The 14,646-nt window shown below is 41.6% G+C and overlaps 2 protein-coding genes across 2 annotated transcripts; one reads left to right on the top strand and one right to left on the bottom strand.

Annotated features, from left to right (window-relative positions):
- Positions 1–3,441: 3,441 nt before the first annotated feature.
- On the bottom strand, positions 3,442–10,464 carry gpr143 (G protein-coupled receptor 143). The gene is made up of 8 exons (XM_030787297.1): positions 10,209–10,464; positions 8,695–8,804; positions 7,412–7,506; positions 6,977–7,069; positions 6,531–6,640; positions 5,751–5,859; positions 4,608–4,725; positions 3,442–3,750 (listed from the first exon to the last, which is right to left on the bottom strand). The coding sequence occupies exons 1-8, from the start codon at positions 10,462–10,464 to the stop codon at positions 3,442–3,444; spliced, it is 1,200 nt and encodes a 399-aa protein (XP_030643157.1).
- A 1,235-nt stretch (positions 10,465–11,699) lies between these two features.
- LOC115822672 (ankyrin repeat and SOCS box protein 9-like) lies at positions 11,700–14,375 on the top strand. Its single transcript, XM_030786586.1, has 7 exons — positions 11,700–11,790; positions 11,886–11,965; positions 12,188–12,295; positions 12,720–12,876; positions 13,229–13,363; positions 13,879–14,070; positions 14,215–14,375. The coding sequence occupies exons 1-7, from the start codon at positions 11,700–11,702 to the stop codon at positions 14,373–14,375; spliced, it is 924 nt and encodes a 307-aa protein (XP_030642446.1).
- Positions 14,376–14,646: the final 271 nt, after the last annotated feature.

The raw sequence follows: 14,646 nt of genomic DNA, 5'->3' as shown, positions 1-14,646 counted from the left end.
TGTAGTCAGTGGGTTGAGATTGGGAAAGTTGGTGGTCCCAGTGCTGCACAAGAAGTACGTTGTAGTGATAAAACATTAAAAACCAATGTCCTTCTACTGAGCTTGGCTTTCAGAACTGCCATGTTTCTCACAGTCCTGCTGTACCAGGTGTCTGTTGGTCAGACTTCCGTCTCTACTAAAGCTCTTCAGCCTGTGATTAGTCAGAGTGAGATCCCGTTGTCACCAAATATGGACGTGACTGGTCATATCATCACCAGCTCCGTCCACTCACGACCGACGTTTGAAGGTTCCGGAAGCACGGATTCTGGCTTTAATGCTGTGTTAAATTTTACGAGGCTGGTTGGCTATTTCCGTTAAGAGGAGTTTGTGTTTAAAAAAAAAAAAAATGAAGGATGTTAGTACTAACATGCCACAGATGTGCAGGACCTTCCTTGGTCTCGCTACCTTTTGGTGTCAGTCCAATGAAGTTTTAGAGCAGTTTGAAGTGCACTTTTTTTTTAAAGATGGTCAGGGCTGAATTTGTATTGATTTTGCAGAAAGTGGAGAGCTGTTTTTTTTTTTTAAGAGAGACTCATAAATGGATTACCCCCCCCCCCCCCCTCCCTCCCACACACACACACACACACACACACACACACACACACACACACACACACACACACACACACACACAGACTGGCGTTCTCTGTCTTTGAGCATTGTTACTGTCTGTGTCAGACAGAGCATTGAACCAGGGTTTAGCTTTTCATACTGAGAAAAGAGAAGATCTGGCGTGGCTGTGTAAATCGTCTCAGTCTGGGGTCACGTCATCTGTTTCCAAGGCTACACAATGTCTCTCACACTCGTTGTCTCCAATAAAACACTTTATTTTGATATTAGAAAACATGATGTCAGTGAATTCTTTCTGTTTACCAGCTTCTGTGTTCTAGTTTTTTTTTGTTGTTTTTTTTTAAAAAAAAACATACATAGTTTATCCAAACATTTTTTGTGTTTAGTCCAAATCATAATGACTATATTCTAAAGAAAAGTGTATGTGTGTTGGGTGGGGGGAAGGGTACTGTAATAATGAACATGAATCTAAAAACCATCGATCAGAGTGAACTTCCTGAGACTTTAAATGTGAAATCTCTCAACCCAATGAGATTGCTGTGTAAATTACAGATGATCTGCTGTCTGTTGACTGAGTACCTGAAATAAGTTGAATTTTTTTTTTTTTGGGCACTCATTAGCTTTAACTGTGACAATTCTTTCTGTTTTGGTATCTTTAGCCCAGTGCTGTCACACTGACAACATGTCTGTGAATGACATTAATGAGGAAAATAAGAGGCCCAAACAATGAATCCTGAGGGACACCATTCTAGACCTTTTCATTTTTACCTGTGAAAATAAGTTCCCAAACCACCTACCGATGTGTCTTGGTGACCGCAGACTGGTAAGGCGTAGAGTGTGGGACGACATATGCAACATTCACACATGCTCAGTTTGTCGCCTATGGAACAAACCAGCAATATGTAAACAATGACTCAACTGTTATCTCTCCGTGTATATTTATTAAAATTCCAAACTTGGTGCATTCTTTAATATGTACTCCAAATAGGTCTTGACAAAACAAATGAACTTTTTAAAAAAGCAAACCAACTGTATACATATTTTAAAAACAAAAATCAAGCTTTGACATTGATGCAAATTTCTGACATATTAGAATTCATCCTTAAATACTGTCTGAAGCACTGTACAACAAACCGTATGAACTCTGGAAAGTGGAAAAAAATTGTAGGACTGTTTTGAGCACTGATATTCTCTTTCTCTCTCTCTCTCTCTCTCTCTCTCTCTCTCACACACACACACGAGCACACACACAGTGTATCATTATACCAAAGTGAAAAGTAATTTCAAAACATGAGTCTTTGTGCCATATTTAATAAATATGCTGACGAATCAGGTTTTATAGACAGACACTGACTTCTAGCATAAAGTTTAGAAAAGAACAAATGACAATACAATAGCATCTGAAGTGACCAAACATCATCTATGTCACATGATCCGTTCTGCTCAGAAGACGAAGTAAACCCTAAATGACACTACAGTGACTGTTGCATCAACCACGGGCTCTACAGTAAGGCTGAGTTTCAAACAGGCGTTTTGTGTGAAGAAGACTGGTCATGCAGACATGGTGGAGAGTGGGCATACTGGAAGTGGATTCGGCCATTAAACCCAGTTACTGCCGCGTTGAATTCTCCAACGACTCTCCGTCTGCGTCTACTTCCTCAAAGTCTCGCAGCTCACTGGAAATGTGGATTTCAATAGTACTAGACTCTGAACCTACCAAGACAAAATAGGGAAAATGACTAGAGTTAATTAGGGTTGTTTTTTTTTTTTTCGTCTCCATGGATATTTCTTTCAAGTCTATTTGAAACGTCACCCAAAATGGCACCCATTGTTTGGCCTATCTGTTTCTGATATTCTGATATTGCCCACTGATACTGAACATTCCTTGGTCTTCAGTAAACTTGCACAGGGTGTTAATTACTTAAAGTAAATTACATTTCTTACAGCAAATGTAAACAGCTTGGTGTTCAAGTTCATATAACTCCAGAAAGCACTTTTTTTTCCTACTGAAATGTATGTATAAACTACAAAGTGAATCACAACTTTTCAATACTGTGACTTTTCTTTATTTGATAACAAAGCTGCTCCATTTTGTTGGGTGAATGGAAAATTACCAATAGTGCTAATCAGTTATCATATCAAAACTGACAAGTATTTTCCCCAAAAACAGCGTCTTTGTGGCACACGACAGACTGTTGAGAACCTTCCATAGGTAACATTAAAGGCAATACTTCATTTTGTGACACTTCGACTTAAGTGAGGGAGGCAGGAATTTTCCAGAACAATTGGTACCATGAATAAATTGTATTACTGCAGACACAAAACATGTAACACCAATGAAATGCCTCTATGACAAAATGCTTGAATGAAACACTTACAGTATATTGTGACATACAACTTATCAAAAATAACTTCATGCTTTTGGTTTTCAGTTTGAACTCCATACAGCAAGAATAATTATTTCATAGTTTGGTTGACCTATAAAAACATCAAAACCAACTCAAAGAGCAGGCCAGGCCTGGAGACCACTGCCATCTGGACTCATTTAGTAGAAAAATAATCAATTAAGAAAGTGCTACACTGTTTTTTCATGACGTGGTCATAATAATGCTACGTGACACAATCTTTCAGACAAACATGTCAAGAGACATTACATTTGATTTTTAATTTGGACAACGGAACGTTGACAGAATATCTACCACGTGCAGACCCACGTGGTTCTCCAAAACAGAAATCCCAGGTCTGTTTTGGCTAATGGTGGGGGGTGGGGAGAGGGGGGGGGGCAGTACAAGTAGCTTTGTTGTTGTTTTTCTTTTTTGTTTGTTTTCTTTTTCACCATCCCTGATACACCGGAGAGTTGGTGTCGTCCTGCCTCAGTCCGTTACCTTCTGAGAGGACGCTGATGGCGTCTGAATGCTGCTGCCCATTGGCTGTTGCGTTCTTTTTGGCCTCTTGGACGTGACTCTGGTACAGTAAGGTGGAACCCACGACTGGGTTGTAGCCCCCGGCCGCGGGGATGGAGGTGGAGGCGGAGTCCCAGGCCAGCTCCCTGCGACGCTCCAGGCTCAGATCCACGTCGAAGCCCGTCCAGCCGTGGAAGGCCAGCGTATTAAGGAAAGCTTGCATGGGATTCAGAATTCCCTGGAAGATACATAAACAAAACTTTAGATGCTGGAGGACTGCGCATCTGCAGACTTTTACTCGAGATGTCTTTTCAAATGTCATTAAATCCTCTACCCAGAGGTTCATCTGCTGAATCAGGTATGTTGGTGCAGGGCTGTGTCATATCACAAACCTCTAAAGGAAGGAAAGGTCTCTCCCACTGATCTAAAACCATATGTTTAGGCTGAAACCCACTCTGTGATTTAAAATCCTTCCTCTAAGGTACGACAGTTTGATTTTATCTATACACAAGTGGGGCACTATTTCAGTGGCTATTTCCACAAACACTCTTATTGCCTTTTGTTTGTTGTTCTGTCATAAAGCTTTGAAACGGCAATACAAACGCATTCTTGTGCAGACGCAGGAATTTGACCCTTGAAGACATAAGACTCAGAACTTCCCTCTGTGGATGGATTGTTGTATTGTTGGGTGCTCCGCAACACACATGTCGTCCACTAGAGGGCCCTATAAGCCGTAACAACACTATCTTCTGTACTTTCTTTGTTTTAGAACTGTGTCAAACCCCATGCATTTCTGACGTCAATTCAAGACTGTACACACGTAACATCATAACAATGCTGGGTCAGAAACGCACATTCACACAGTCACACACGTATGGATCTGTCTTTACTAGGAGAAGGTGTAAAAGATCCACAGTTCCACAGACATCAAATCAAACTGTGTCATACTGACAATTTAGTCCCAAAGGAGAAATAAGTAAGTACATTGTAGCAAGTTATATCAACATGTCTGAATGCACAGACGTTAATCTATAAAGGCGCTGGGCTTCTTCAGTGTAAAAGTAAGACTTGAGACAGACTGCATTGAACACTCACCATGATAAACCACGTGATGAGAGCGGTGTTGCGAATGTTCTTGAGGCTGCTGGCTCTAACATCTGGCTGCATCTCCAGGTAAAAGAGCAAGGTTTCATTGATGATGTTGGGCAGCCAACTAAAGGAAATGACAAAGAGACAAATGCTTCCATCTTTCCAAAAAAAAAAAGATCAATCATTTCACATAGACACGTAAACACAGCACAGCTACTAGCAATACGCAAACTCCCAAATGGGGTTTTAATCATTTTTAAGATTCCTACTGATGGAAAAGTACAGGAATGATCGATATGACACTCAACATACAACTATAAACGGTAAACAGAGGTGAACACTGTAAACAGTAAACAAAGGTGAACACTGTAAATAGGAAACAGAGGTGAACACTGTAAACAGTAAACAGAGCTGGGGGGTATTCCAGAAAATGGGTTTAGTGAAAACTCAGAGTTAGTTAACTCTGAATGTAGTAAACCTCCTAACAGAAGAGCCCTATGGCTTCATTCTCCTAGCAAAACAAAGCCATTGGGCTCCTCTGTTAGGAGGTTTACCCCCCCCCCCCCCCCCCCCCCGACCCAGATCACTGTGCACACTCATGACAGGAGAGTTTTCATTCTCAATTCCTCTGTGTTCAGAGTACTCCTGACTAAACTGATAAATGTACTGCCCACACACACACACACACACACACACATCATATTTACGGATGCTGTGTGGTGTCATTTCTCAGTCTAAGAGGCCAATTAGGAGAGGTAAAGAGAAAAAAAGAGAGGACACAATCCACATCAGTATACACCAGTGATACTTAACACAATACACTATGTGAAATGCACAAATTCATAATGCTAAAGTGTCTTTTTAGAAGTAAACTGATTTAAAAACGTGGTCAGCGTGATAATCACATAGTTGCAAAACAGACACTAAAGCACAGTGTGCATGGAAACAGGTTTGTGTTTTAACTTTATGTTTCATAAACTCAACTGGACGTTTCCAACCACCGTATGACACCTCAAGCACAGGCACCTGTGCGTGGTTGGGGCGTGTCCAAACTGTTTAAGGCAGGAGAACACATACTGTGCCTAGGAAATAGACCTTAATGAAATATTTGAACTGGTTTTTCTTTTCTATGGTCCGGAACATCCTTACCAGATAAAGAACACCAGCATGATTTTGAAGAATCGTATTTTGATCTCTGTGCCGAGCCTTCTCTCGTTCTCTGTGTAAATCCCCTGTCTCCCCTTCAGCAGTGATGTCACTGCATCAAAACAACAGCTCCGTTAAGATTCACGCTCACAGGACCCACGCAGAATCACAATACACGATGATAATTCATTTTTAAAAGGCTTTGGTAAAGAGCAACACTCTCTATGGTATAATCAATGTCCACATCTCCATTTTGTAAAAAAAAAAAAAAACTACTGTGATAGCAACTGAAGAGCAACTGAAAACATGTCCAGAGCTGTTTCTTGATTGGCCAAGTCTAGACGTGACATCTGTAAGAGTGCATATTTTTTCTCCCCAGTTTTGTTGCAAAACTAATTATTATTATACATGTAAGGTCAAAGATATGATGCAAGCTTACGATGTGTAAGAGTTCATATAAAACCTTAATCTCACTTCTGCCTTCAAAATCTCATTAACAGACCGTGACTAGTGCAGCAGAACTATCTTCTATAATACATAAAAGATTAAAGATGTAATCTTTAGGTCTCAGGTCCAATTATACAAATGAGATTAATATCTTATTGGACTTTGGCATCTAATAAACAGATTCTAACGCATGTGACGTGATGTTTTATTTTTTATTTTTGTTTTGTTTTTTGTCACTGACTTAAGGCACAAAGGAAAGGACAGTGAACTAATCTGAACGCAGCCGGTGAGGAAGAGACCGGGAGGTTTTTTGATGTTTGTACGGTCAAAACTCACCTGCAGATACCGTCCGTGAGAAGAGAACAGGGTTGACAACAAGCACCAGCACCATGGGGGCGTAGGTCGTGACGTAGTGCGGAATGGCATGCTGCAGTCCCTCCTCACAACTGAGAAGAGTCCCCCCCCCAAAAAAACCATCAACCACCATAATGACCACAGGACTACGTCCCAGGACACACATCAAACTCTATGTTTCTCTACAGTTTTTTTTTTTACACCTCTTTTATTCAGTACTTAATTCTCGTACAGGCCGGTCAGTTTCGGGACATACAAAACAACAGTAACGAGACTAATTCCAATGTTCCATCATCTGACATTTTTAATATTTGAGTCTTTGAAGAATAAAATTGGATTGATCTATCATGTGTCAGTGGTTATGTTACTGTGACATTTCTCTGTGATGTAGGAGACTGTGACATGGGGGAAAAGGAGCACACACTCACTTTGAGATGGAGGGGTAATAAAGCATGGCCACGCCCTCCACACACAGCAGTATGGCCAGACCCCACGTGATCATATGATACAACACAATGGTACTGAGAACCAGAGAGAGGGGGAGAGAGAGAGAGAGAGAGAGAGGAAGAGAGAGGGAGAGAGAGAAGGGGGGGGGGAGAGGGAGAGAGAGAGAGGAAGAGAGAGAGAGAGAGAGAGAGAGAGAGAGAGAGAGAGAGAGACAGAGGGGAAGAGAGCGTCACATAACAGAGTCATGAGATCAGCACTCACTCAACATCAACTGAACACCCATCTATGCACCACCTCCTTCACAGAGAGAGAGGGAGAGAGAGAGAGAGAGAGAGAGAGAGAGAGAATAGCTATAGTCCTCTAGGCAGTGCTGCAAGATTTAGGTCATTAGTTTAAAAAAAGAGGTAAGAACTAACCTGATTCCGGCGGATCTTTTGACCACTAAGAAGACATCGACTGCATAACAGAAAGTCCACCAGAAAGAGGCGCTGAAGAACAGCTGGATCCACATCTGGAAATGAAAGAGACAGTCACATACCCTCAGCACCACAGCCACAAAAACGTCAGTATTCATACGGAACAGAGGGAAGGGCATATCTCCTTTTTTTTCCTCCAAAAAACTTTATCTAGGTGTTTTATTGGAAGAGATAGTAAATTTTCCTTTTCAGCATTCAAATATAAAAACATTCATTAAATGTTTATTTGTTTGTTTGTTTGTTTGTATTAAGGTAACAAACTCTTCAAAGCATCTTATTAAGGGCTATTATATCATTTGTAAACTTTTCATCTCTAAACATTCATAAACCCAGTCCTAAAAGCATAAAGTTGAGCACCCATGATGGGTCATGTTAATACCACTGTCGGTCTGCTGACACTGCGTGTGATTAAAATGCATGCTGTTAGTTAATACTTGTCATAAGTATATGTCACAGAAATATGGTGTTTATACACTTTTACACAACTATTACAATCAAATGAACTATCTCTCTTGCGTGAGGTGATCTTCAAACCAATACTTCTGAGAACAGTGTTGAATACAGCACTGCAGTGAATTGCTCTGTCTGATTCTGGGTTCATTTTCTTTTGTTTTGAAAACTGTTCTACTAACAGGCTTGCTATGGATACACGCGTTACGCCTGTTGGCCCCTGTAACGTGACACACAGTGTAACTGACTTAAATAACGAATTTCATGCTCTAAATAAAGTCACTCTCTGCCCTTTATATCCTTATTTGACTCGACCTTTCATAAGAAAAGGTCTCGTAAACACATTTGTTCACGCCAAACGCGTACATTATCCACCGTCTTTGCCTCTTTGCACACGCTCCCGGGAATTGATTTTCTTTGGACGAGGCGTAAAATAACAGTGGAGTTTTTTGGAGTACAAAATCTAGCACATCATCTAATCTGAGTGTCTGAGTGCTTGCTGCACTGTCTGACACAGAGTTTAAAGTATACCTTTCTACATCTTCAGTAATTGCGGGTTTCTCATGAACAGCATAAGAAGAGTCCAAATGTGTTAAAGTCTTCATGTTTTACAGTGTTTTTGTTTAGCCATGTTGACTTATACTGCAGATAATAACAAATAACAACAGCAAGAAGAAAGAAAGAAAGAAAGAAAAAAAAAGAAAGAAAGAAAGAAAGAAAGAAAGAAAGAAAGAAAGAAAGAAAGAAAGAAAGAAAATTGCATGCAGACTTACTGCACTGCCCACACAGAAGGCCTCTGGCCACAGATCAGTGTCACTGGCCACTGAGATCTTACTGATGAGGTTTGGAAGGCCCAGCCAGATGGACGACCTCACTATAATACCTGGACAAAACACACAGAAAACACACACACACACACACACTAAATCCTATGTTGCAATGTGTGCCTCTGTATCATCTCTCAGTCCATAACTTTACAAACACGACAAGGGGGAAAAAAAATCCCTAAAATTTAAAGCTGTACCATCAGAGGTCAATGATTAACACCTCTTTTAATGTACTCGCAATGAAATCCAGATGTTCAGTATCCTCTCTGACTGCAGCATGGCATGGAAACCTTGTGTTAATCCTGCTGTGAATACAGCCGATATGATCCAAGATTCACATAATGTTTCATAAGGATCTTTCTCTGTATATTGCAGCCAAGCACGCATGCCTCTGCTGATGTACTGTGCTTTTCAGAGGTTGGAGAAAACAAAACACATGTAAACACTCTCTGGTCTCTCACAGCTTTGACACAACAAATGAGAAACACACTCCTCACCACCCAAAAATAAACCCGTACTACAAACACGTGGGAGTGCCTCGTGTAACAGGACAAAAAGTTCTCGCTTACTGAAAAAATGTGAAAAAAAAAAATCAGTAAATTGTTACAATGAGCAAATGATGCTTTCCCAGACTGCAAAGTTTCTGCGGACGACTCAGAAAGCATTACAATCTTTTTGTGTCATCAAAGATGATAAGATCTCTAGTGTGTTATGTGTTAAAGATCACTTTCTCTGTGCAGGTCCTCTCAAGCTACTGCAGATAGTTTTTTCAGATAGCTGTGTGTGTGTGTGTGTGTGTGTGTGTGTTTGAGTGCGTGTGTGACTCTCACATTGTTTGTTTCATTGTGTGCGTGAGTTTAGCAAAAAATAGCAATACTGTGTGTTTTATGAGTCCAGGCCTGGGAAAGGTTTCAAAACCAGACAAGAATCTGGGCCCAGCAGAACATTATGAATCCCTCAGGCACACAGACACTCAGCGGGAACTTATGGTTATAGTAAATCAGCGACCACATGCTGTTACCAAAACCACGGCTAAAAGCAACAGCCGCGCTCTTCCCTTCTCACAAACCTTGAGTTACGCACACTGATAATGCGAAATGCATTTTGTCTAATCGCTAACTTTATCGTGTGACTATAAGAAAACTTTTTAAACTGAAAACTATGAACATCCTGCTAGAGACAAACGAAATATTAATGTTTTGCGCACTTTTAGGGTAACAAATTATGCATATTGGTAGAGACAGTACTCCTCAGTTGATCAAGACCGAAATGACCAATGCAAAAATAGGAGCAGGGGAACTGGGGAATTAGCGAATGTAGGTCATTCTTCTAGTGACGCACAGGTGTGAATCACATTCTTCTGAGTTGCTAAAATACGCAGGATAACATGAATAGTTGCGCGTTACAAGAACAGCGCGTTCAGCGCACCGTAGCCAAGCAGTGTCGGAGTACGGCCTTACCTGCGCATCCCAGAATGTCGCACACGCTAATTATAAATAGTATCCTGGATGAGGAGGCTGGCTTGGGAAGTGGGTACTGTCCAAGACGTCTGTACGCCCTTCTTTTCGGCAGAATTTGCAGGACGGAGAATATTAAACTTAGACCCGCGCTGCCTATGCATATCGCTCCAAAGAAAACCGGTTGGAAGTTGATGACAAATTCTGTGGCGGCATCTCGGTTAGGACAACAAAAGGTCTCGAGTCGAGGAGATGCCATTTCTGAACTGTGTCGGGGCACAGTGTCAGAGGAGAAAGGGAAATTCATTCATTTAGCCCTGGCCCGAGTTCGCAGTCAGATCACGGGTTGAACCATCATGTGCTTCTATTTAATCCCTCCAGTCAGGGCTTAACTGCGCCACATTTGTAAGAGCCGCTTCAAGAATGTGCACTGGTATTTGAAGAAGGCAATTATTTTGCCTCTTCGTTACTTCTTCTTTTCTGTCTTTAACTGCACAGTTGATTGTTCCTTTGACATCCAATAAACTTGTGTGTTGAGTGAGGACAATAAACAAAGGAACTAAATGAAGACAGAGTCAACCGTTTGAATCAGCCAACAGAAGGCTAAATTGAGTAATTAAATGAAGATGATGGAACAGTTCAGCTCGTATCAGTTCTTCCTCGTTTCCAAATGTTACCAGCCAAGAAACTTCTCTTAAAACATTCCTAGTTCTTTCGCGCCGCTGGAAAGATGTGTGAGCGCATGGACCAGAGGGATGAGGGAATCTCACTCCATCATTTCCAACCCTTACACTGCCATCTAGTGGTTAAATAAGAGACGCCACCGCAAACTGTGTCGCCAACGCTGAGGAATCGTGATACTTCAAGTAATGAAGGTCAAATACAAAATGTAATTTTCCAAACCGCAGCATGTGACTGGGGAGTACAGCGCGTATTCTGTAGATTCTGTGTAAAATGCAGTATCTTATTAACATTGTGAAATTCCCAGTGGAACATATTCAAACTGACAGACTGTCAATGAGCCATTCTAGAGATAATTATGTATTTTCAGTCTCTACTGCTGGAACAGTAAGTGTTAAACCATACCCAACCACAACCTAACTACATCCCCCATGCCTGGTGGCTACAGGTGATGTGGTTACGCTGTCAGTGTCGTGTTTCAGACCTGTTTGTCTTGCTTGTCACGGGTCTCTGCATTCTGATTGGTAAGAAAAAGCTCCACATATGTGTGTTAACTGAGAGTCTACAGCGCTTTCAGAGGAAGCTTCCTGCAGGGCCAACACTGTCTCAGGAGGGAAATGACATCACTACCTTTCAGTTGGAAGAAGTCAGTCAGTTAGTAAGTGTCTGAAACTTAAAGAGCAGACGAGCAGAGATCAGCAAGTTTTGGAAACTAGGAAGAAGTCAAAGTTTAACTGTTCTCTCTGTCCATCCGTCGGAGTGTGTGTGTGCGTGCGTGCGTGTGTGTACGGGGGTATTTTGTTTTTGTTTGGCATGACTGAACAAGCTGAGCACAGAGACACTCGGACAGACCAGACTCGTCCGGCCAGAGCTGCAGTCTATTTCTCCAACCCCATAATGAGCGGTTAGTCCCCCCAACTGACACAGCTCGAATCCTTTTGTAGGTTTTCATTCACTCAGGATGTTGCCGTGAATATAACTTTCACGGCTCTTTTTCAGATACCGAGTCTGACTGGTCTCCCATACACGACGCCGCATACAACGGAAGACTTCTCTCTTTGCACAACCTTATTGGTCAAGTAAGTGAGATTTGAGATTTTTTTGTAAAATACAGCCAAAAACGATTGTATTATTGTTCTTGTAAGCTTAGGTGCCATGTGATACCACAGACTGTGATTGTGTTTGTTCAGTAATGAGAGACTGTGAAACAATAGCCTGAGTGTTAAACAGCAGACTGAATGTAGCACTATGGGTAGTTCTTACACCATTGTTAGTGTTTAAATAACGGTGTTTTTTGACAGGGGGCCAGCGTGAACCTGACCACGCTGGATGGGGTGTCCCCTCTTCACGGCGCTTGTCAACAAGGCCACACTGGGTGTGTGAAACTCCTCATACAACACGGAGCCAACGTGAGTAAACAACAGCATGGAAGAGGGATGGATCTGGGAAGGAAAGGGTGGTTCTGTCACAGAACTGTGTTTCTGAATTCCAGCCCTCCTGACACAATCCACAGCACGTTTTTCACCAAACTCAACACTAACACAGTTCAATTATTAATCCAACAGTTTCCCTTCTATGAGTCAACTCTTTCAACATTTCTTTATTTTAGCTTCTTTTTTTAATAAAAGAAAATGATACCATTGATTTAACATTAGTAATGTACCTGCATGGATTCAATATTACATTTACTCTAATTATGTCCTTGTTATACGAGTAAGGTATATATCACTTTCTTTAGACATCTGTTACAGGAACTCATACACCAGAGAGAGAATCCTAATGTATTTTTTGGGGCAGTGATCAGCGTGTTTTATGTTTGCATGTGGATATTAGGTGAACACCTCTACAGTGAACTGGAACACTCCTCTCTCAGAAGCTTGTGCCCAGGGCCATTTGGCCTGTGTCAACCTGTTACTTCAGCAAGGGGCGTCACCCAGTGCCGCTGGGAACCCCGCCTTCCCCTCGCCGATTCACACGGCCGCCGCCAGAGGTTACTGGCAACTTTCCTCTCGCTAGAAAATACACAGACTTTTAACTGAACTGTGACTCGCTGGAGTTTAAGTGAGGGAATGCGAAATTGGACCTAAAGTGATTATCTGCCATTATAAATCACAGTTACTGACTTCAGTTGTTACCCTTGGCAACAACATCATATTATTTTGAATCAGTACATATTGTAATCTCAAGTTGCTTAATGAAATCGATGTACATTTCTCCTACACTCAATTACCAAATATTGTCTTGATTTTTATTTAACTTCTATTTATATACCTCCCAAATCTGATTCAATGTTTTCTTATTTTGCTTTTTTGTTTGTTTGTTTTGTCCCATGCTCATTCAAGGTCATACGGATTGCGTTGAGTCCTTGGTGCGTTATGGAGCAGACATTGATCAGTCCTCCGACCAATCAGGCACTCCCCTTTTCACCGCCTGTGCCAATCAGCAACTCACCACAGTCAGAAAACTACTTGACGCAGGTATGTGCATTTCTTTTCTTTATGCATTCTATCATACTGTAGGCTATTTTTTACAGTTTTTAAACAACCGGCTCTCAGTTCAGTGATTACATCACTGACAGGCTATATCATTCAAAATCGACCAGTGTCGGCGCCGTTCACATCTGAACAGTAATTCAGGGCTTTATTTTAGCAGTTGTCGATATATTACCATAATTTGAGGGACTTTCATTTCTTAAAAAATAATGTTCGCCACAGAGACTGAAATAATGGTTAAGTCTTTCTTGCTTGCTTTCTTTAGTTAACAGCATTCAAGTAGCCTACATTTGGGCAACTTCTCCAAATTCTGATACCGTGTAATTTAGATCGTATCAGCGCATGCATCACTTTGTGACATCGATTAATAATAGTCTGCGAATAACGCAGATCACCGACTAATATGATTCTTGATGACTTTTCGGTAAATCTAATTTTGAGAGGTTAAATGTGATGTACTTTTTGTGTGTATGAACTGAAACGGAATTGTCCACGATTAGGTGCGAATGTGAACAGGGGTAAGAGTGGAGATTCCCCGCTCCACATTGCTGCACGTCTCCCCGATCCGGAGTTGGTCAAGACGTTGTTGGCACACGGCGCCGACCAAACCCTGAGAAACGCTGCCGGTAAACGGGCGCTGGACCTCGCGCCACTGAACAGTGCTGTGGAGACGTTACTCGGTCCGAGAGAAGGTAGTTCCACCAGCGCCGCTGCAAAGTAGCTAACCCTGGACAATCGCCACGCTAAAGTACGACTGGTTATTTAAGTGATCGCGTTCAAACGATTATCAGATACGGTTTCTTTGGTTATATGTTTGGGGTTTTTTTCTTATCTAGGACCGTCACCTCTGCTGCAGTTGTGTCGTCTGTCCATCAGGAAAACTTTAGGACAAGATCGGCTGAGAGAGATCCACAGTTTGTCAATACCGTCTGAGCTGAAACAGTACCTTCTCTATCGATCAGAGCCATGGACTAATATGGGTGACGTGGACAGTTGACCTGGGGTGACCTGGAGATTTTAAACACGGTTTTGAGTAAATTCTGAGTCGTAGCTTCTGCAGTGTTTTAGGGTTTTTGAACTGTCTTACACAAATGCCCATTTTCAGTTAATAGAAGTCCCAAGAAATATATTTAAAACAAAACCAAGTGTGTTCAAATTGGGCTCCAGGATGATACTCTCAAACCTGACCAGTGAGGCTAGACCACTGGGATTCCATCTCAGACCACTAGGGGGCATTAAAGTACCAGGCTGTTTGGGCAAAAGTCGTG

The sequence above is a fragment of the Chanos chanos genome, chromosome 10 (genome assembly GCF_902362185.1).
Source record: "Chanos chanos chromosome 10, fChaCha1.1, whole genome shotgun sequence".
Classification (NCBI taxonomy): domain Eukaryota; kingdom Metazoa; phylum Chordata; class Actinopteri; order Gonorynchiformes; family Chanidae; genus Chanos; species Chanos chanos.
Note: the sequence above shows the minus strand (reverse complement) of the source record. Positions and strands in the feature narration are given on the sequence as shown.